Source organism: Labrus bergylta, chromosome 8, assembly GCF_963930695.1.
Source record: "Labrus bergylta chromosome 8, fLabBer1.1, whole genome shotgun sequence".
Lineage (NCBI taxonomy): Eukaryota > Metazoa > Chordata > Actinopteri > Labriformes > Labridae > Labrus > Labrus bergylta.
In genome coordinates, this window is record NC_089202.1 from 30259003 (window position 1) to 30282405 (window position 23403).

General features: G+C 39.8%; 2 protein-coding genes across 3 annotated transcripts; one reads left to right on the forward strand and one right to left on the reverse strand.

Annotated features, from left to right (window-relative positions):
• The first annotated feature begins 769 nt into the window (after positions 1-769).
• On the forward strand, positions 770-12369 carry LOC110000873 (uncharacterized). 2 transcript variants are annotated; one of them, XM_020656239.2, is made up of 9 exons: positions 770-1063; positions 1583-1661; positions 1836-1940; positions 4066-4140; positions 4799-4903; positions 7833-7907; positions 8403-8466; positions 10135-10267; positions 10710-12369. In XM_020656239.2, exons 2-9 carry the CDS (start codon positions 1639-1641, stop codon positions 10874-10876), a joined length of 747 nt encoding a protein of 248 aa, XP_020511895.2. In that variant the 5' UTR covers positions 770-1063; positions 1583-1638; the 3' UTR covers positions 10877-12369. The 2 variants fall into 2 exon arrangements, with proteins under 2 accessions (XP_020511895.2, XP_065813568.1); XM_065957496.1 differs by lacking the exon at positions 4066-4140.
• Positions 12370-13367: 998 nt separating this feature from the next.
• Positions 13368-22428, reverse strand: LOC110000878 (sorcin). Its single transcript, XM_020656248.3, has 8 exons — positions 22128-22428; positions 18662-18703; positions 18474-18543; positions 18211-18254; positions 15807-15954; positions 15486-15599; positions 14725-14783; positions 13368-13787 (listed from the first exon to the last, which is right to left on the reverse strand). Exons 1-8 carry the CDS (start codon positions 22161-22163, stop codon positions 13761-13763), a joined length of 540 nt encoding a protein of 179 aa, XP_020511904.1. The 5' UTR covers positions 22164-22428; the 3' UTR covers positions 13368-13760.
• Between the last annotated feature and the right edge of the window lie 975 nt (positions 22429-23403).

Consider the following 23403-nt stretch of genomic DNA (forward strand, 5'->3'; position numbering starts at 1 on the left):
GTCACAATTGGGTAGAGACCACACGTTTCAATCTCTAGAGTCCCGGTATCTTTCATTCAGGTTTACATCTGAGCGTTCTTAATCTGTTTTATTTTTTATGATTAGCTTAGTATTGATTTTTAGTTATGGAAGTATTTACATGTAAAGATAAACATGATTAGTACTAACTGTCCCACTTTACCCACATTCATCCTATTTATCAGGCAAACACAAAAATATGACTGGTGATGATGGTAAACATACAGCACAGCTCCAGCCCTGTAATTCAGATCGTCAGTCAGCAAATGGGCTACAATACTTTTACAATGTGATCGTATAGTTTAGTTAGAAAAATAAAAATACATTTGTACTACAAGTGTGTGTGTGTGTGTTTTGGTTGGCATGAGGAGTTGGACAGGAAGTTGTCTCAGCACAGTCTGGGAGAATTGACAAAGTTTGGCAGCAAGACGACGCTCAACCGCAGGGTGAGTAAATTAGGCTGCATGAAAGCACATGTGATGTAGTTTTAACAGCAGAAGAATTTTTATTCATGATGAGATTTTTTTTTGACCCTACAGCTTAAAAAAATGATTTTATTGAAAAATATTCATATTCAAAAATTCCTCAAAATTATTTAATTGTATTATTTTCCAATCCAAGAATTGTAGTAGGCTATAAACAACGTGAGATCACATATGTGTAAAATGTTTTTCATGACACTACACCTTCTCCTGGATGAAGTTATTGAATATTTCTGTATCAACTTTTTCCGGTGTTGTAATTTGCAGACGGTCCCTGCCCGAGCACCAGGCAGCTCTGCTTAGAGGTCAATGCAGGTTCCCCTGCACGCAGGACGGCTCGTTTTGAGGAAAACCCGGTTGTAGCTCGCAGCCTACCTTCCTGTGATTTCAAAGAGTTCGGTTTTGTAAAAGCAAAGTTCCGCTGATGAGTTATTGATCCGGGAAAGCCGAATCTGTGAATATATTTCTAACTTTACTGAAGAAACTGACGGTCGTTTCCTGTTTAAAAGACTTAGTTACTTTCACTTCTGTTTCTCTCTCTGCAGACATCTGGCGCTGAAAAGGTAATGTAAAAAAAAGCAACTAAAATCTCTTCTTTGAGTTAGTTTATTATTAATCTCTCAGTTTGTTATTAAGAAATGAGTAAATATAAACTTTAATATGAAGACAAAGTCTGCGCAGACAAGATGTAAAGAAGCCTTTAGCCGAACACACAGGAAGGCCCATAAAAGGTGTTTTCAACCTTTGTTAATGAAAAATAAATAAATTGGTTATGTTGCATATTTCTATGTGGAAAAACACAGTTTTGAAGAGTTGTCCATCAATTAATCAACTAGTCAACAAAATAGGATTGGTGTTAGTTGGTTAAGCATTTCTTTTTTTCAGGAGGAACGTGATGCTTTATTGATGTATTACACGTTTTAATGATTTCTTTTTATGTGCTGTCCTGTCACTTATGTTTTTATGCTTTTGGTTCAAAGCAAGTTCCCCTCAATAAAGGTTTCATTCATTCATTCATATTGCCCTGATGGCCTTATTGTTGGGATTTCTTTCTTTTTTTTATAAATCTGTCGTTTCTTCAGGACTGGGCAGAGAAGATTCTCCTTCACTAACCTGTGTGTCCATAAAGAGTGACATCATGGAATGGCATGGATTACCAGTGTAAGTTAACACAAGTCTAAAATGATCTCTTTATTTTACAATGTGCCATTTATTTAAGATATGAAGAGCATCTTGTGACCTTTAAGAGGGATGTGTCAAAGGAGCAGCCTCTTCCTTCAGTGCCAAATATTCTAAAATGATCTCTATATTTTACAATGTGACATTTTATTTCAGGTGTGAAGATCAAGGTCGAAGTTCTCCTGCACCGAGCTGTGACTCCATGGAGAGTTACAGGTCCAAGGGTAATCCTCCTTATTTTGATGAGAAGATTCCTCCAATGTAAGTCAACAAAGGTTTTTTATTTTTAGGGGTGGGAAACAATTAATTTTTATCACAATTATTCACTAAGTTTCAATAGTTAATGGTGTTTAATCACATTTTTTAAACTCCATTATTTAGTTTTTTTACAAGTTGATCTTTTTTTCCTTTATTGGAGAGGACAGCTTAAGAGAGAAGAGAGACAGGAAGTGTAGTGAAGTGAGAGTGAGGGATGACATGCAGCAAAAGGCAGAGGTCGGGTTCTAACCAATCAGCAGCTGCAATGAGGACTGTAGCCTCCGTATAATGTGTCATAATCGCTAGGCTCATCACCCCCATTATTTTGTATTTTAAAGAGCCCATATTCTGCCCTTTTTGGGGTTTGTGTTCCTACTTTTGTACGTTCACAATAGATAAAGTTATAAAAAAGTGTCTGTTTTCATGTACTGCTCCTCCTTGCTCCCTCTACGCTCTGAGTCCGTCAGCTGCACTCTGTTGAGCCCACACTGTTAGACCCCACGTGGGCCAAGTCTGCTCTGATTGGTCTGCCGATCCGCTCTGTTGTTATTGGTCAGTTGCTCAGCACGCTTCTCGAAAATTTCAACATGAGCTGCAGGGTTTGCCACAAGGAGCCAATGGGCTTAGATCAGTGATATCACACTGACAATGACGCTGCACTGACACATTTTTATCGAGGGGGGCTAGAATCGAGCGTTACATGCAGCTAATGCTACAGCTAACAGGAGGACGTAGGAGAAGCCACGTTTCCGGGGACTTTGAATTTTTGCACATAGATGTGCCTAAACATGCGCAGGACACTTGGAAAACACATTAAAGAGCAAATAAAAGCAGAAAAAGCAGAATATGGGACCTTTAAAAAAATATTTAGGCTTTTATTTTGAAACTTGAGGTTTGAATTCAACTCTGCTTTTATTTTGAAATAAAGTAAGGCCTTTCCTTTAAATTGAATGTTAGGGGTGCGTTCAAATTGTCCCTCCTATCTCCTTTCACTATCCACTTCACCTTAACCCCGGGGAAAACGTCATGAGGTTAAGGAAAGATGTTAGGAGAAGTCATAAAGGACTTAGGGAAAGGAGATCTCGTTGCTCTGACAATCCGACCACATTTTCCACTAGGCCACGTCATTAAATGCGACGGGCCGGCGGAGGTTAATGATGTGGCTCTGCCGTGTTGAAACTACAATGTTCAGAAAATGGACTACAAAAAGATCATGTAAAAAACTTTCCCCTGTGCTTCTTACCGGTGAAATAATCCTGATCACCACGAGGTTGGGATTGAAATAAAAGAAATATCGACTACCAGGCTACAAGTAAGAAAAGTGAAACCATCAGCTTCCTGTCCAATCAGAAATCAACATCAACATCAATATGAAATTAATTGTTACATTTATGTAAAATATAACCTACACATAATGTTTTAAGCATACAAATGTACAACAGCACAGTATTCTTAAGGGAATGAAATATGTTGAATAAAACATCATCTGATAAAAATGTCTCTTATCTTTTATCTCTTTACGATCATCGTTAATGTTCCTGAACGGTCGGATGCTCGACTCGCTTTAAATGTTGAGGCCGCAAGGAATTGTGGGGCGGCATATCTCATCTCCTTTCCTAAAGGATGGTCCAGTGTATCCTAAAGGAGGTTATAAAGGAAGCATTGACCCACCTTTCCTTAACTTTTAGAGAATTCGAACTGTTCTTATCATGGCCGCCTCTTAACTGCTTCATTTCACTCAGTGAGGAACCTTCCTAAACAAAAATGACAATTTGAACGCACCCTGGGACAAGAAGTTAAGCACAGAAACAGGAAGTGGTTAGGGATCCCAAACTGAGGTCAAACAGCTCAAAGGAACGGTAACAAAGGTCAATGTGTGATGTCATAAGGTGGATATTACTTTGGACTCGTCAGCTGAGCTGTCTGAGAGTTTGTTGTTGTTTGTTCTTCTTTTACATCACTGAGACTACAGAGAGACACTGAGGACCACTATCTACAGAGAGCCTGAAGGGACAAAATAACATGAGATTAATGTGATTTAAAGAAATGTTGTAAAGTAACAAAGTACAAGTACCTTGTTACAGTAATTGATTTTTATTTTTGAAACTTCTACTTTTACTTTTTGAAGTTCTGATGCACGATGGGGAGACATCGGTCAAACCTTTGAAGAGAAGGATGACCTGCTGCTATCTCCCCGATCACAGTAAGTTCTCCTTCATAAATCACTTATCACTGCACATATTAAACAACACTACAGAGACATGTGTCACACTTTGCTGTAGAGACACTCACAGAGACATCAAGGTTTAAATATTCTTGCTATTTGTCAATTATAAGTGCAGCACACACAGTAAGTGTCTGAATATCGAGAGTCTGTCAGCTCACCGGCGCTCAAACGCTGCGCTGGAGCAAACAACCACACACAGTAAGAGTGAAAAACTGATCGCCTGCAGTATTTATTAGAGCTGAAGGGGGTGGGGGGGCACTGAAGCTACAGACCTCTCACAGATCAGTAGGTGGGACCTCACTCCCAGAATCGAAACTCAACGTACGCCATCTTGCTTGGTAGCTATGCTAACAGGCTCTGTGGAGAAAGCTGAGAAGAACTCAGAAACTGATATGGATGAAGGGGATTTTGAAGGTCTTGTGCTGGACTCGGATGTTCACGGCTATCTCTACGAGCCGCAATATAGTGACGAGCAGTTGAAGCTGACGGAGGAACAGCTGGTGCATTCTGGGAGTTGTTGTCTTTCATCCAAGCCAAAAAGACACTTTCTACCTTTTCTCGGTCAAGAAGGCACCAACTTCATTTCTACAAAATTTATGACCCAATTTAAATACAATGTGACATTTTATTTCAGGTGTGAAGATCAAGGTCGAAGTTCTCCTGCATCGAGCTGTGAGTCCATGAAGAGTGACAGGTCCAAGGGTAATCCTCCTTCTTTTGATGAGAAGATTCCTCCAATGTAAGTCAACAAAGGGTTTTTTATTTTTAGGGGTGGGAAACAATTAATTTTTATCACAATTATTCATTGAAATCTAGGAATAACATTCGATTGCAATCTCACCTTTGAATCCCATATCAAAACAGTTGTCCAATCAAGCTTCTTCCATCTACGCACCATCTCCAACATTAAAACAATTCTAACCCAACCAGACCTTGAAAAGATCATCCACGCCCTCATCTTCTCCCGACTTGACTACTGTAACTCCCTCTTTTCCGGAATCACAAATAAGTCACTGTCTCGCCTCCAGCTGGTCCAAAATGCAGCAGCTAGGCTTCTTACTGGTTGTAACAGACGACATCACATCACTCCAATTTTAGCTTCATTACACTGGCTTCCTGTAAGTTTTAGAATCGATTTTAAGATTCTACTCATTACTTTTAAAGCACGGACGGGGCTCGCTCCAAGCTATATAACAGAGCTACTGACACCATATGAGCCAGCCCGCAGTCTTAGATCCTCAGGTGGGGGCCTCCTGGTCGTTCCAAAGTCGAGACTTAAAACTAAAGGTGACCGGGCCTTTTCAGTCAGGGCCCCTCGACTTTGGAACGACCTCCCTGAGGAGATAAGACTCGCAGACTCCCTCAATTCTTTTAAATCCCTTCTTAAAACATACTTTTACAGACTTGCTTTATGTGATGTCGTCTTCTTAATGTCTTTTCTTACTGGTTTTACTATTTTTATCTTCTTTTACTTCTTACTGTCCTTTTATTTAAGCTCTTATCTCGTATTTATGCTCACATCTTAATCTCCTCTTTTGTTTTAACTTGGTAATTTCTTATCTTACTTACTTTGTCTATTTATGTTTCATATTTATATTTACTTTTTATTTGTATTAATATTATAGTTTTTGGTTTTTTGATCCTTTAACCACTTGTTTCTATTTCTTTTTCTGCTCTTACCTTCTTATTGCTTTTTATTTGCTTTTATCTCTTAGTTTCTTACATCTTTTTAAATCTTTGCTCCTCTTGGTCTCAGCTCGTGCTGTTGGGTTCTTGTGTTTCCTGGGTTCTTGTGATGGTTCTTGTGATGGTTCTTGTGATGGTTCTTGTGATGGTTCTTGTGATGGTTCTTATGATGGTTCTTATGATGGTTCTTGTGATGGTTCTTATGATGGTTCTTGTGATGGTTCTTGTGATGGTTCTTGTGATGGTTCTTATAATGGTTCTTGTGATGGTTCTTATGATGGTTCTTGTGATGGTTCTTATAATGGTTCTTGTGATGGTTCTTGTGATGGTTCTTGTGATGGTTCTTGTGATGGTTCTTGTGATGGTTCTTGTGATGGTTCTTATGATGGTTCTTATAATGGTTCTTGTGATGGTTCTTATGATGGTTCTTGTGTTGCCTGGGTTCTTATGATGGTTCTTGTGATGGTTCTTCTGATGGTTCTTGTGTTGCCTGGGTTCTTATGATGGTTCTTGTGATGGTTCTTATGATGGTTCTTGTGATGGTTCTTGTGATGGTTCTTGTGATGGTTCTTATGATGGTTCTTGTGATGGTTGGGTTCTATATGTCTGTTGGGTATCGTGCACTTTGGGTTCTTTTCTGTTGAATTGTATTTAATTATTTTTAGTATTTTGCATTTGTTATGTTCTTGCTGTTGTTTATGTTCTTCATAATGATTATAATGAAATTAAGTAAAATAATAATAATATTAGTATGTCGCAGTTCAAGAAAGATAAAATATAACAGGGTGTTAAATGAAATAAGGCAGAAGTGTTGAGAGAAACTATTGATGTATAATCCACGGAAGTCACACAAATAAAAATAAAAGACAAATAGATAATAATAAAGAAAAAAAAACAAGGACAAAATTCAGCAACGTAATAATAATGATTATAATAATACTAATTGGGGAAAATGTAAAATTATATTTCAGAGGGTTGGTTTTATGTAAAGTAAGGTGAACGGCTAAGAAAGGTAGAGAGAAAAGGGAGAATCGGACAAGAGAGCATGGGGGCCAGGTAGAAAAAATAATGTGTGTGTGTGTGTGTGTGTGTGTGTGTGTGTGTGTGTGTGTGTGGTGCACAGGCAGAAAGAGTTGATGGGTGGGATGTTGTATGGTTAGTTATGAGTTGAGGTTGTTGATTATTGGGTTCCAGACAGATTCAAATTCGGCAGTTTGATTTCTGAGTGAGGCAGTTAGTTTTTCCATTGATATATATTCAATGAGTAAGTTTTTCCAATGTGCAATGTTGATTTTTTTTCTCGACTTCCAGTTCATGAGGACAGTTTTCTTGGCGATGGTTAGGGCTATGAGGAGTATTTTGCTGGATGTGATATTTGAGTTGATGGTAGATATGTCTCCTAGTACGCAGAGTGTGGGTGAACATGGGATGTGGCAGCTCAAGAATACAGAGAGGTGGTCAGTGATGTCATGCCAGAAGTGTTTTATTGGTGTACAGTCCCATGTGGCGTGCAGGTATCCGTCTGTGGCGTTTTGTGAGCAGTGTGAGCATAATTTAGAATCAGTGAAGCCCATTTTAAACATCCTCTCACCCGTGTAGTGAACTCTGTGAATAATCTTGTATTGTAGGAGTTGTAGGTTTGTATTGTTTGATATGGAGAATATGTTTCTGCAGATTTGGGTCCAGAAGTCGGCATTGGGGGCTATCTGGAGGTCAGTTTCCCATTTTGTGAAGGGTATGGATACTGTTTGGTCAGATTTCAGGATTATTTTGTAGATTTTAGATAATATTTTTTTCCTTGTTTTGATGTTGATTATGTCTGTGGTTAGTGGTGGAAGTTCAAAGTTGGATGTGATAATATTGATTTTGCTTTTTATAGAGGAATGAATTTGATGATATTCTAAAAAGTGCTATTCCCCAATGCCGAACTTCTGAATCAAATGAGGGATTTTTTTTTAAACTTCTACTTTTACTTTTTGAAGTTCTGATGCACGACGGGGAGACATCGGTCAAACCTTTGAAGAGACAGATGACCTGCTGCTATCTCCCCGATCAAAGTAAGTTCTCCTTCATGAATCACTTATCACTGCACATATTAAGCAACACTACAGAGACATGTGTCACACTTTGCTGTAGAGACACTCACAGAGACATCAAGGTTTAAATATTCTTGTGCTGGAATCGGATGTTTGCGGCTATCTCTACGAGCCGCAATATAGCGACGAGCAGTTGAAGCTGACGGAGGAACAGCTGGTGCATTCTGGGAGTTGTTGTCTTTCATCCACGAGCCAAGGCACCAACTTAATTTCTACTAAATATATGACCCAATTTCAATACAGATTCATGTTTCAGTATCCCGTAAGTACATTGATAATCAGCTACTTTAAGTCATTTTCTTTAAGGTGACTTTTACTTTCAGCTGAGTAACTTTCAAGTGAAGTATCTTTACTTTAACTCAAGTCCTATTCAACACTGATCTTAAGTATAATGTGTTAACCTGCACATTCTAACAGTCCTGTCAACATAACTATCAGATCATGTTTTCTTGACAGAGCTCACAAGAGGTCATCGGAGGTCGTCGGAGGACGTAAAACAGACCTGGGCTCCATACTTAAGGTGTGTAATGTACAGTAACCCTTTATTTTGATAGTCCATCTGTTGACACACGGGTGTTCCCTTGAAGTAGGTGAACCTTTCTGACTACATGAACTGGACAGCAGTTGTCATTATTTATTTTTCCGGACGGTGGTGTTTGGGGTTATTACTCACCTTATGAAAATGTTGAGGCTCCTCCCCTTGTGTATAAAATCTGTTTTAGTCAAGGACGAGAGAGAAGAAGAACATACTCACTGATTATTTGGATGTTAGTAAGAGTTTTTAGATCACGCTCATTCTGTGTCAGTTCACATGCAATGTGACGCTACGAGCTAACTAAAGAGCGCTAACATTAACATAACACAACAATGCAGAGCTGTAAAGTCTCACGCATTGACCGTGAGGGCGCGGTCACACTGGCCATCTGTACCATGCCGTACTCAAGCACGATTGCCCCCCCGCTTCGCCATTCCCACGCTGGCCGGGACGGCCCGCGGTTACACTGCACTAACCGTGTGTTATGACCAGCTCGTGTAGGCCCTAACATTCAATGGAGGTCCACACAGTCAACTTGCTTCTTATGTTTTAGTTTATTTCAGAACAACACAAAAATACAAGGGCAGATGGGAAATAAACCCATTCTGTCCTGAGGAAGAGAGACAGAAAGCTATGGCAGCCTAGCGTATATGCCCTTCCACTCAGGTGAAGCCCATCTGCAATCAGCAGGTAGGTGGGCGGGTCTCCCAACAACCAGCAGGCATGCCACCACCAACCACCAGATGACGCCAAACCCTGAAACACAAAACAACAGCAGTACCAGGCCAAACACCATGGCCAGGGCCGTCACACCGTGGACTAACCGTGCCTAAGCACGATTACCTGTTGTACATAACGTCTTAATACAACACATGCATGCTTTATGTTAGCGTGCTCAGGTTACAAACAGGCGGACTCGAGAGAGAGTGCGTATCCTGGGCAGGGAAGACCGTTTGAGAGGGGTGTTAAAAAAGCCATCTTTGTTAAGGTGGAAAAACCTTCTCTTAACCAAGGTGGTGGTCTGAGACACCATCTTTCACCAACCTACAATGCTGTCTTGAATTCTCTCCCAAAACAACTGAAGCCCCATTCCCACTGTGGAACATCTCCAACAACTGACAAGACCACTGGGGGCGGTCTAGGCGAAAACTAGTTTTAGCAACACAGCTAACGACTCTGATGTGAGTCATCCTAGATCAATAGCATGCTAATGTTCTGCAGAGGCTAAATTTCTAGCTCTGTCCACCAGAAAGTTTAGAACTGAAGAAGCCTTTCAGAGGAGAGGTGAAACGTCTTCAAGATCTAATACCAGTCCAGTTGCCTTTGGATCAAGCTTTGAATTTACAGTGACCTGGATGACTGAGAACCTACACTCACATTCTTCCTATAAGATATATGATGTATTGTTAAAGCATAATGAGACCTGAGCTACTGTTAGAAACACTTAAAAATGATAACTTAACTGTGTTAGATGTAGAGTCGGTTGTCTAAATATTGCTTCTAGGTTCTATGCGTAACATTTTGGATAACAGATCTAACATTTTTTTTAAATGAACTCAGTGTGTAAAGACCCCACAAGAAGCGTTGTCTTATTTAGAAAGCAGTCGGCATTACTTTCTTTTGAACCAAAATTATTATCACGTTTCTTTTCAGCCTCAACATCAGGTGAGATCTCTGATCGGCCTATCACCTGCCAAGGGGAGTGGTGCTGTGGGTACTAAACACTTGACAACGCCTAAGGCTCGGCGTCGGAGGTCCAAGAGTGATGACGTAAAGAAATTTAAAAGTAAGTGTTCTTAACTTCATACTTCAGATATTCTGACTAACGGTATCAGACCAGCTAACTGTATCAGCTAGATAATTAAAGTGTTTTACATGGTTTCTGGATGCCAGCAAGATGGTTTCTGGCCGGCTGTTATCAAAAGCTGACTTAATATAACAATTATCGTGAGCTAGCTGGTTCCAAAGATCATTCATTGGATGGTTTAATAGTATGCTAGGCTACGCTGTTGAGTCGAACGTTAGTTAGCATGCTATTACTAACATAAAATCTACTCCTTAACAAACAGCTCCCATCTCAATATTCACATTTGGTGCTTTAGCTTTAGGGTGGTTAGCGGTCATTGGATTTATGGGAGCACATTTGGCTCTTAACTCTGTTCCTACAAACTTTGACCTGTCTCCTCTAATCACATGAATATTTAAATCTGTCATATTGTGTTTTGCAGCTGGAAACATTGAAAATCTCAAGCCTGAGGAAAACTACATGTATTGGAAGATGAAGGCTCAGGTGCTGCAGTCTCGTGTGGATAAACTGGAAAAGCAAAACAGATCGCTTAAGCAGCAACTTGAGGGCAAATCTGCAGCAAAGCCAGGGGTCAGATGCAGAAACTAAAATCTTTTGTAATTACAAAGTAAGGAAGTTCTTGTTCAATGTTTGTGTAAGTGTAATTCCTGATTTTTTTTCTTATGAACTTCTCAGATGCTGTAGGGCAGGCATAATAGACCTATGCATATGCCTTTATATACAGTATATTTGGTGTGAAATCATTAACTAAAGGACTGAAATGTTATTTCCATACATAATAATAATCTATATGATTTATTTAATTTGTAAAGTAAAGTTGTATTACAACATTAGTTAGTTTTTTGGGAAAGGGCAAATTAGATTCACATGAACTGTCAAATGTGCTAGCTTATTTTCAGGAGTACCACAGACATGAGGCTTGCACCGAGTGGCTAAAATTAACAATACAAGGAATAATATGTGACTTTTTGATCCAGCAGATGTCGCCCTTGAGCACCAGCATGAAACCAAAACAACTCCCACTGCATTGTTGTGTTAGCATGCTAATGCTAGCGATCTTTATTATGCTCGTATCTTCACACTGCATGTAAATTTACCTGAAATGAGCGTGATCTAGAAACACAGTTAAGCAGTGAGTACAGTATGTTATTCTTCTTTTCTCTAGTCCCTCAATTAAACAACTTTTATACGCGAGGGGAGGAGTCAGCCGGCCGTCCTGGCGATGTAAACAAACTGAAGATAGGACTCGGACAACATCACAGACAGCGAATCTGGCTCCAGGACTTAAAGGTTGTAGCAGGGCAAAAACTTGCGAGAGTCGAATCACACCCACAGCCGTAGACAAGGATCAGAAAGCCTACTAAGTTAAGAGACCTCAGAATGCACACTCCGGACCAGCTGACCCCCATAGCATCCTGTTGTTTAAATCTCAAGCAATGGGCACTTTACGACCCATTAAGAGAGCCCCCACTGACGCTCTGCATCTCATTAGAAAGATCGTTTAAAACTGTCAAGCACAACAATTTTTCTCACATCAAGTGGTCCTATTTCCTGCATCAAATAAAAGTTTCTGTGATCTCTTGGTTAGATGCAACAAATGATGGGTTGAATGGGACTGAATCATCTGATTCCGTTTTGATATGATGCTTAATGGATGAAACTTTCACTGTCGAACACTACTGCCATCTAGTGGTTAGGATTTTCTTTGACACATTAGACCTATAATTACATGTTTAGGTAGATTATGATTTTATCATTTTATTGACTATAGATTAGGATGTGTTATTCCTACATTTCATTTATCTATGACTTTGTTATTTTGTTGACTGTTTAATACATTGTTTGTCTTGATTTACAGATTGAAAGAGAATAATATTCTCATAATGTTTAGCGATTACTTCGTTATAGTTATATATATAGTTATATAGTGAAGTTATACCCATTTCTTTTGTTTGCTTTTATTTAGTCATTTTACTGTCATACTTGTCTTCTTGTTATCATTCACTGAGATTATTGATTAAATTCACGTCATTCATATACGTTATTGTTGTTCCTTCATTAAATTTGCACGTAAACACCAAGAGCTTTGTCTATGTATTTTGTGGTTGAAAAACATCTTGAAGAGGTCACCAATTCCGGTATAAGATTGATTAATTACAACAACTAATATATATTTCTTCCTTTACAGGAGGTGGTGCCCCAATATTCTGATCGAGGTTAAAAATATGAGATATTAATCTCTTAACAAAATGAATACGCTACAAAGTGGAGCAGAGTTTTAAATGACGGCTTTCAAGAACCTTAATTCAAATGAAGGCTTCATTGTTGTTTTTTCAGTTTCAACCAGGGCGATGTTGTGAGGCGATATGGGCTACACTAATCCATGGAGACCTCAGGATAACAGAAGCTTTCAAGAAAACACAAGTGTCTCTGAATGCTGTAAAGGACGCAGAAGAAGAAGCTGCTGAAATTTACTTTGTTGACATTAGAAATGGTCCCAAATTGGTTATCCAGTTTTCCTGCAGAACTATTCCTGATTCTTCAGACTCAGAGACTCTGATGAATGATGATCAAACTTCTTTGTACGTCCACCTTAAATTATGTTCCACCTGTTAAGACTAAAACTGAATAGGACAAAGTTTGCACCATGGGGCCCGTTTCAGAAAGAAGGTTCAACAAAGGATACATGTTCTCCATAGTCCAGAGTTAGGCTGGTAGCAGACATGATTGACAAGAGGCTTAAAACCCACCTCGGATTCGGCTCTATTGGTGCGTTCCATTTATCTAGGGGCCCTCTGAGCTCTGGAGTGTGAGTTGACTGCGTTCCAGTTGCAAGTCCGACAAGCAACATGGACGCCTCCAGGAGTGCCTTTGTTTTGTTAGCTAATACCAGACGATAACAAACAAACTAAAGTCATCTGAGAGTGCAGCGTCAAAGACAGCTGATGCAGAGGGGTTTTTTTGCAGTCTGGGCACTGAGAACGTTGAATTGCAGATGGTGGTTTATAAAAAAATTAACCCTGTCAGCGCAACAACAAACAAAATCAGCGTGGACAATAAGGAAGAAAATACAAGCCAGTTTGTGAAGTTACAAGTTTGTGAATTTATTCATTTCATACATGTTTATACTAAAGTGGTGGTTTAGATTTTTTGGTTTCTCTTGATGTAAAAAGCTTTAAATGTAAAAGTTATAATAATAATAATCCCCTTCAGTACACTGCAGGGGGTTTGTCATTGAAACAGCCTGAGGTTACTACAGTCACAGAAAGCTGGTTATGTCATAAATATACTTATCCTACATGGGTTTAATATATAATGAAAGTTTCTTTAAAATGGAATGTGATGTTGACAGTTTAACCCCTGACGATACAACAATGATGAAAGCGAAAAAAATACACTTAGAAAAAATGACATGCTGTTAAAATGAGTGGTTTTTAAAGGCCGGTGTTCCCTTTGTTCAGTCTGATCCTCTTCATAGACTCATGGTGACCTGCATGAACTAGAAGAGAGAGAGACGTGAAAATGTTATCAAGTCTGTTATGTAATCTGTCGTCTTATTCACAATTGATCAAGATGAGAAACAAACCAGAACATTTTTTAATCGTATAAAGATTGGTTTATAGTTTGTTAGGGTTTTTTGTCCATATTTTCTGGATGAGTTGAGTTTGTTACTTCAAAATTCCTAGAAGGCTAACCCTTTTGACTTTGTCTCTGGGCCCGGCCTGCACAGTACAATAGTATAAAACTTGCGACAGAATGTCAGACTCACTTTGAACGACTGAATCGTTCACGACGCATTCACAACTGTCCATAGAAAAACTCCAACAGACGGACATTTGTGTGTTTCAGTGCGCTGTTCAAATACAAACACTCTCCCTCTCTCTCTCTCACACACTGAGCCTCACCATTAAGTCTACTAGCTGCTAAATCACAATAAATAATCCTTGTCAGCTGCAGGTCTGCAGATATTTCCTGCCAACATTTCTTTCCTGATAGGAGGGGACATCAGATTAAACAGGAATGGCTGCTGTTGCCATGGTGATTTCAGATGGTTTTTGCAGACACAATCAGGAAACAAAAAGTCCTGAAGTTTGAGAATCGGCTCTCACCGTGTGAGTGTGTGCAGCTGTACCACCAAAATATCAAAACATGCCAGACAATCATCCGACCGGTCTGGAGCAGCCAATCGGGATCGAGCCGTAATCTGGCTCGTTTGACTCAAACGTCAGCTTTAAAATCGAGCTGAAATCGTGCAGTGTACGTCCAACTTTATGCGAGATAAAAAGCTTTCTAGCTTTTGTTTCTCAACGACTACAGCTGCCGTCGGTAAACTAAATTGCTCAAATAAATCTAGGGAAGTATGTCCGTACCCTTTAATGGAACTCAGTGCACAATCAGACAACATGAGGACGTTAAATGTTAAAGTTTAGACTCACATCATCGTACTGAAACATGGCTTGTCCACTGTGGCTCGTGTCTCTCCTCCGGAACTGATCTGTGAGACACAAATGTTAGAGAAACGTCAATGCTTTATTCTGACCATTATTACGTTGCTATGACAACCCTTTGCTTTGAACACAACCCAGCCCCACATCTTAACCAGGAGGCCGTTTTTGAACAGTTTGACTTCAGAAAGACTGATTGGCTGAAGTGCACTTCCACTGGTTCTCCACAAGGGGGTGTGCTGTCCCCCTTTTTGTTCACTCTTTACACACAAATAGCTGTTTGTGTTCACATGCACAGCTCGTCCTGGGAATATCAGGAGTTTTTTTTAGGAGATTTCTGCTAGTGTGAAAGCATTATTTGTAAGAGTGTGTGAATGTGAATGTGAATGTGAATGTGAATGTGTGTGTGTGTGTGTGTGTGTGTGGATTTCTCTGGTTTTCCTCTGGTCTTGACGAGCTGTGATACATTTTGCAGCTATAATCTTATAATTTGTTTTTTCTCCCAGTACATATGGGAGTTTGTGTGTTTCAAATTCAGGATGTACAACGTGTGTAATTTGAGTGAAGTATTCCTCTCTCACAGTCTGGTGTTTGAGGCATGATGTGAGGAAGTGGAGCTGTGTCTCTACCTGTCACTCTGAGAGCAGAGTGTGTCCTCCTCTGGGAACCAGCTTGTTTTCTATATATTATTATTATATGACCCTTTAAAAGCTAACTGTCTCAGCGTTCATGTTTGTCTGCAGCTCACTCACCAGTCAGGGCTCTGACTCTGATGCAACAGGTGATGAAGTCGTCGAAGCCGATTCGACCGTTGGTGCTGTTGCGCTTCATGATGATGTTCATGGCCTGAGGGCTCAGATTAAAACCTGCACAAGAACACAGACGGTTTTATTTTTAAAAAAGGATTAACATCATAAACTGACAGCTGTTACAGAACCGGTTTGTTTAAAATGACTTCGAGACAGCACAAGAGTCAAATTCACTCAAGAAGACATTTCTCTACGTTCTGACTTCTGTTCTGAAAAAACAAGACTGTATTAAAGAAAAGCTGAAGGGTTGATTGGTTGGTTTACCCATGGCGGTGAGGGCATGCTGCAGCTCAGGACCCTCCACCGTCCCACTGTGGTCACGGTCGTAGGACATGAAGGTCGCCTTCCAGCCGCTCAGAACGTTGGACAGTTCCTTGAACTCATGAAAGCCCATGGTGCCCGACATGTCCCGCTGATACAACACACTCAAGTCAAGGAGCCAACGAGAGACAATGAAGCATCTCTACAGACGAGGAAAACTCTCATTTAGCTGAACATGAAGGAAGAAATGGAAATCTCCTACAAGATGGAAGCTTAATAAAAAGAAGAAGGACGCTCTGAGGATAAATTAAAGATCAGACACCAAATCTTTACGATGTTCACTAAACATGAAACTTTACAGTAAACTGAGCAGGAAGATGCAGGATGCAGAATTTAAGACAGTGTGCAGTTTAAACAGACATCACTTAAGTCCAGTCAGCACACCCAGACATAAAAGAGGCATCAAGTCAACAATGTGTAAGGGTCAGCTGTAGCAGGAATGCTTCAAGGATGTGGAAGATCATTTTGATGTTAAAAGCCAAAAGCCACAGAACATGATGATGTGTTGTCCAGTTGCTATACAAGCGCGTCTGCCACACCTTCCTGTCAGTCTTCCTGCATCATTTGAAGATATTTTGTTAAGCTGCTCAAGTTTTACAGTAAAGAGATTTTACAAGTAAGCCACGGGGTGAAATATGGTTGCCATAGTCCGGGGTTAATGAATCCTTTCCAGAACTTGTTTCTCCAATATAAACGCCTGAAAAAGAACTGCAATACATTACTATAAAAAAATAATAATAATTTTCAGTAAATTGCAGCAGGTAGTATTAAAGATTGTACTGTATTTTATGGTTTTGTTCCATCAGAAAGTTCATCTAATGACGGATATTAAACTTTGACGAAGGTGAAAAAACCTTCAGTAAAGGCCTCTTTCAACTTCTTGCCGTCTGAGCTGATTTAGGATATTTTGAATCTGCAAGAAGAAGAAAAAGTGAAAGGATCCTAAAAATGGAGTACAGGTCTGAAACCACAGAGAACTTTCAGTACGTTGTTGTTCAACATGTGAACTCAACCTTGTGTTAGAAAAATGTTTCCTGTGGTCTCCTGTGTGGTTGGAATGTTTTTAAATTTGGACACAGAGCGCTGTTGTTTTGCATCATGCATGTTGAGTCGGTCTGTTAAAAACCGCTATGTATCGATGTTTTCACAAAACAGTTAAGCAGTACGTGTGAACTCAAACTGGCCAAATGTTACCTTTTCAACTGCTTCGTAAATTTTCTGCACAAGGTCGCAACCACATGAGCCGATGTGTGAAAGCAGCAGGAAGTCTCATCGAGAGCGAGTGGAAGGTGGAGTGATTTTAATATCCTGCGTCTGGCTAAAGACTATAGATAGTATGCATGTGACTGCTAGGGTTCACTGTGCACGTAATGAAACATCTTCATTAAGTTTTCTGCTCTTCAGTATGTTCTTCTCCTCTCTTTTGATGACATTTTGAATATTTCAAACTAATTGTAGCGCTGGCATAAAGGTAAAAGTTGTGATTAAAGCATCACTTTTTTTCTCCATGAAAAAGTGTTCCTAAACGTGGCACCGCTTTAGCACAATCTGTTTTTTCTTTTAAAGCCATTAAAGAATGGATTAGTCTTCCAACTGGTCTTAAACTTTGCACAAACTTCTGCACTTTCACCCGGGAAGTCAAAAAATTGATTTTAAGTAACCAGTCTTGTCAGCATTAATGTGTCATCTCAACAACCTTTTAGATCTCTCAGGGAAACTTATAATAATGTTTTAATATCTGTAAATATGTGTGATATTGGTGTCACAGTCATGCTCACTCAATGCACACCAGACAGATCCCTGAGATCATCAAATAAAGTCTCCTCACTGTACCAAGAATTCACTCTAAATCAGCCTTATGGTGCCTTCAGTCACTATACGGCCCCATTCTCTGGAATTCTAAACCACATGATCTTAGGTCTGCTCCAACAGTTTGTTCTTTTAAAAGCATGTTAAAAACTTTTATTTAGAATATTAATGTTGTATCTTTTATGTTTTTCTTAAACCTTTGTTTTGTATGTGATACCTTATGTCAAACGCTCTTACATCATATTATTGTCGTGTATCATCTTTGCCTGTTATTTTTCTGTTTTAAAGCACATTGAGTCGACTACACCTGTCGTATGAAAATGTGATACATAAATGAACAGTCGGTGAGTTCACATTTCCTTAGGGGAAGGCAGCATACTTCCTGCCCGCCTTTACGCCTCTGCAACATTCATGCAATAGTCTCCTGCTCTGAAATGTAGCCGACCAACTCAGGGAGATTTTAGGGGCTGCATCTCTGAATGACATTTTCTAGAAGTAAGTATGTGAAAACGGCTTTAGGCTGATAGGTGAAGGATACATCCAACATGCTGATCATCAGTCTGCAGGTCTCCAGGCTGAAGGCTAGGGAAGAAAAACACAGACTGTTAGCGCACAAGATAAGACTCTCAGTCCAACCCTAAATGGACTCTTCTGGTTTTGTTGACAGACATTCACTTGTTGTCTGCGTCTTGCTCAGTTTGATAACTCTAATGCATGGTGAGCAGCTTTACAGAATGGCATCTCAGACTTGTGCCTGTGCATGCGAGTGGATATTTAATAAAAAGGGTGTAAGGATCTTACGTTTGTATGATCCAGCCATGCCAGACTGCGTGAGGCACTGCTGAAGCTCGTCTGCAGAGATCTGTCCATCCTGTTAGAGTTAAAGGGGAGGAAGGGAAACAGATTACTCCACAGAAGAGTGAGATTACAACTTCACAAAAGGAAGAGGAACAGGCTCATAATGTTGTTGTGCAGGAGTGGGTGGTTACCTGTCCAGCTACAGCTGTAAAATATCCGTAGAGAGGATCCTGCTACAGAGGGAGACAAGAGAAAAAAAGATTACCTTTTCAAGTCTAGCCACTAAAAATCTGAAATTTTATCAGCAACTATTGAACAGCATAAAGGGTAATTGTGGTATTTTTCAATCTGGGGCTTTTGCCCAAGTGCTAAAGTGAACCAGGGGCTAGTGCTAATTCTAATGCTAATGAAGAGCTGGTTCAACTTGCAATGTGTATCTGCAACAGAGCTCTGTGCGGGTCTGCAATCGAGCTCAGTCTGTTGTTTGTTCACCACTTGAGTCGTTTACTTTATCTCCAATAACTAATCACTCAAAGTTAATCAACTCCTGCTGCCTGCAGTCTTTACAAAGTCCACCAGAGCCATCACAGACCACTAAGAAAGACATGAAATGATTGATCTTGTGGCATCCAGTGTGTGTGTATTTGCTCCATGGACCTTGACAGTAAAGATCCCCACCCTTCCTCACACACGACGTGTTGTAATTGTGTCTTCATTTTGTGTGTATGTCCTGTGACGTGATGCCGTCTTCCTCTTCTTTCATTCTTATACTTCTACTGTATTGCTTTCTAGCTTCAGCTGCCGTTTGAGACGTGTCCGTTGTGTCTTTCTCGTTCCTTTTATTTGCATTTATTTGTAATTTTGGAGACCTGTTTGACCAACACACACATTCAGGGCGGCTGTGGCTCAGTGGGCGGAGTCGGTCGTCCCTCAACCTGAACGTGATGTCTTGTGTGAAGCACCCCAAACTGCTTCGTCGGCGGTGTATAAACGTGCCGGATTAGTTAAAAATACTGATGGTGGAGTTACACAGCGGCGTCTACCATCAGTGTGTGAATCGAATCAGAAGACTAGAAAAGGTCGAAACAAGCTCAAGTCCGTTCACTAAAAGGAGCCACTAACGACTGTCAGACTCTAAGGACTCTATGTTGCCTCTCACCTTCTCCTCCACCTGCATCATTCAGCCCATCATCGTTCCACCTCCTCTTTTAACGTGCAGACAGTCACAAACCAGGTCAAACTTTGACACATTACCAACACGGCTGCTGAAATAATCGTCCTCTCCACACCCAGCCTCTCATTGAACAGAAAGGTCATCACTCACATTCCAACAACAATAGAAGAGGACGCCACACACACACACACACACACACACTGAATGCTCAGGGCGAGAGGAACAGAGCCCTGGGGATTGACCATGACGGCCCCTGACTGTGTTTCTGTGTGATGTTGTTTTACTCTGAGCGGTCAATCGATGTTGTAGCTGTCAAACCTGAACAGCGCTGAGGAAGGTGTTTCTCTGTTCGGCCTGACTGATCAAGTTTCTGATTCTGTCCTGAGCTCACGCTTTTGATTTGTCTGTCGAAGCACTTTGTAAACATCTGTTTTAAAAGGTGCTAAATAAATAAAGTTATTATTATTTAACTGTTTATCAGAGAGGTATAATAATACCAGCAAAGCAGAAGGAAACTTTTGCGCTGCAGCCGCTCCACAAATGGAGGTCGGTGTTCTCAGAGAAGGACTTTAGACTTTATAAAAATATAATTTAGTGGAGTGATTCTTGTGCTCCAGTATTTTCTTTGGATCCTGTTTGAATGAAAGGAGTCCACTGAATTTTATTTTTTGAAGGTACAATAGGGCATTTATTTGAATTCTTTTAACTATATAACTCTGCACTGTAACTTTTACTTTTTTATTTATTTGTATTTTTATACAACTATTGTATGTTTTAGCTTCTGTTCTGTTTTGATTTTGTTTTCTGTTTGATTTTATGGTTTTTCTATTTATTTTTTATTTAAAAAGGTCCAGTTTCTTCCCTTCGTCTTGATGCTTTCGATGTCTTGTGTGAAGCCCGTTGAATTGCCTTGTCGCTGAAATGTGCTTTTTCAATAAAGTTATTATTAAAGAAGCAACGATTAAGAAAATCAGGGCCGATTCCGATGTTTGTTTCATGACTCCCACCCATTTTCTCTCATGTTTGAAAACAAAGAGTTTGTTCAACAGGTGATTCCATCTGCCTAATAAAAAACCTCTTCTCTGATTCACTGTAGTGAGGTGGACTAGATGCCGAAATTAATTTGATTCGATACGACAAATAAACATCAGCTGCTGACATCGCTTCAGGCCACATGATTTGCCGATGTGCTGATGTCTGTCTACAGGGCGGATATCTGCAGATACCGATGTTGAACCGATGCATCCCTCGTTGTTATTATTATTATACCTTTATTATCTCACTTTTACACTCCTGTGTAAAGCACTTTGAACTGCAATTGCATTTGTCCAAAAGGTGCTATTTAAGAATTCATTAATTGGTTGATTTGAAAAAAAGGTGTTGTGCTGAAAAATGCATCCCTGCCAAAAATTGCATGCACCTTTAAAGAACAGTGTTAAAATGGTATAACTCTTATTTCAGTTATGGATAACCCTGATCACCCTCTGCACACCGTACTGGACAAACAGTGGAGCAGCTTCTCCAACAGACTGATACAACTCCGCTGTCACAAGGACAGATACAAGAAATCTTTCTTCTCGAAGGCCATAACTCTGTACAACAGCTCACCTCATGTGAGCAGAGAACTGTCATCATGATAATATCTGTCTCTCCATACTGTCATCTGTTCTGCACATGTTACATTTACAAATAATCCCTGCACTCATGTTCACTTCATTTGTCTGTCTACTCGCCGTTATATTGTATAGTTTCTGCTGATAATATGTCTACACTCCTGCACTTTAACTTGTGTCAATACTGTCCATTCACTACTCTGTTTTTGCACATTTACATTTAATCTTCCATATTTAATCTTCCTATTTAAAACTAGTAATGCTAAGTTAAATCCTGGTTGTATATATTCACATTCTTAGTTTTGATATTTTTAGTACTTATTTACTTTGTAGTTAATATTATATTGTGTTTTTTGCTCATATTGTAAGTAATTCTATTCTTCAGGGGGCAGATCTGTGATGAGAACGTATCAGAAGTCGTGTGTATCTATGACAGTAACAGTGAGTGGTCTTAAGTGTCCTTTGAGCAACTTTAAGGGTGGATAAAACTGGGCAGCAGAGAAATGCCACTTTCTGCAGGTATGCATTTCTCGGCGTAACACCGGACGTCTTCTTCTTCCACTGACCATATTTGGAGTTGTGTAATTAATTGTGTATGGAAACAATTAGAGAACAATGTGCAAACAATGAGCCATGACATAGATATTTCCCTGAAACAATCCACATTGTACACAAACATTTAACTGATTGATCACAGGTGGAGACGGACTGATGCACTGCTGGATATTTAACACCTTCATTAATTCCGTTCCAGTAACTTCCGGGCTGCTTGGACAGGATAAACCCACCGACTGTCCCGGGACAGGGCGGTACTTAGTAAACATATTCATTGTTAGGATGATATTTAATCACATTATGGAGATTTCTTACCCCTGCGGGGGGAGCACCGTATCCTGGATATGCCATGTTTCAGTCTTTTAAAGGATTAATCAACAAAACGGAAGGATTCAAGTCGTCGTTGTGGCTCCTGAAATCCAGAGGGTGTGTCCGCGGATGTACAGAGACGATGTCAACTACGATTATAAAGTTATATAAACGAGTCTGGAGGAAAGGAGGCGAGTCTAGATGTGAGTATAACCCGAGCTGAACCGAGGAAGAACAGGCAAGAAGATGTGAAACCTTTGGACGGTTGTTAAATGTCCTGTTTCCTCACCGCGATCGACTCTGCTGGATTCTGATTGGCCGTTAGGGACCATGTGACATTTACTCGGCCAATAGGCTATCAGAGCCTCCTACAATGCTTCTTCTAGTGAAAGAAGAAAACACTGTCATAAAAAGCACCCCGACATTCAATTAACATAATGACATGTTTTTATAGATTATTATTTATTTGTACAATTTGTACATTTCTTTCACTTTTCTTGAATTCATTTTTCTGTGCTGCACCCATAGATTTTTTGATTTTGATTTTGATTTAAGACGAGTAATGTTCAGTTAAATCCTGGATGTATATATTCTCATTCTTAGTTTTGACATTTTTAGTGCTTATTTACTTTTTATTTAATATTATATTGTGTTTGAATTTGCTAATATTGTGTGTTTGGACAACCTGCTGCTGTAACGCCACAATTTCCCAGTTTGGGATCAATAAATTAATTCTATTCTATTCTATTCTATTCTATTCTATTCTATTCTATTAAAGGATGAAGCCTAAGTCAAGTCCTCCATCTGTTACTGCAGGGGGTCAATGGAGGTCTCCATAACTTTCAGTCAACCTAACGACAGGCTGAGAGCTGGAGCTGAGGCGGGTTTTAAACCTCCTGACAAACCGTTACACCGCGCCCACCTGTCAATCAGGTCAGCTACACGCCTTATTGTGAATAACTCTTATCCTTCATCAAATCAAAACTGATGAGTCATCAAAACATTCACCCCCCGTACAGTGTGTGTCCATCCAGACATGAGCTAATCACACCTATTTGGTTTTTTGAACCAGGCTGTAAACATGTTCATCTCTGCTGTAAAAACAGGCTTTTTAGAATGGGTGTGTATGTGACTTCCTGTGCTTCTGCAGCCAGCCTCTAGTGGACACTCCAGGAACTGCAGGATTTAGCGTTTCTGCATCATCTTTTTTCAACACCTAAGTTTGCCACTTGGCTATGTGTACAAGCATTGAGCATTAAATATCAATCTAACATGCACCCTG

Bases quoted from the DNA above. Each gene is read 5' to 3' on its own strand.
- LOC110000873 (XM_020656239.2), top strand. From the start codon at position 1,639: ATGGAATGGCATGGATTACCAGT. The intron at 1,941-4,065 runs GTAAGTCAACAA...TACTTTTTGAAG, and splicing joins GATGAGAAGATTCCTCCAAT to TTCTGATGCACGATGGGGAG. The intron at 7,908-8,402 runs GTAAGTTCTCCT...TTTTCTTGACAG, and splicing joins CTGCTATCTCCCCGATCAAA to AGCTCACAAGAGGTCATCGG.
- LOC110000878 (XM_020656248.3), bottom strand. From the start codon at position 22,163: ATGGCATATCCAGGATACGGTGCTCCCCCCGCAGGG. The intron at 15,955-18,210 runs GTATCCTTCACC...GTGTTGTATCAG, and splicing joins TGATGATCAGCATGTTGGAT to CGGGACATGTCGGGCACCAT. The intron at 14,784-15,485 runs GTGAGTGAGCTG...TGTGTCTCACAG, and splicing joins CAGAGTCAGAGCCCTGACTG to ATCAGTTCCGGAGGAGAGAC.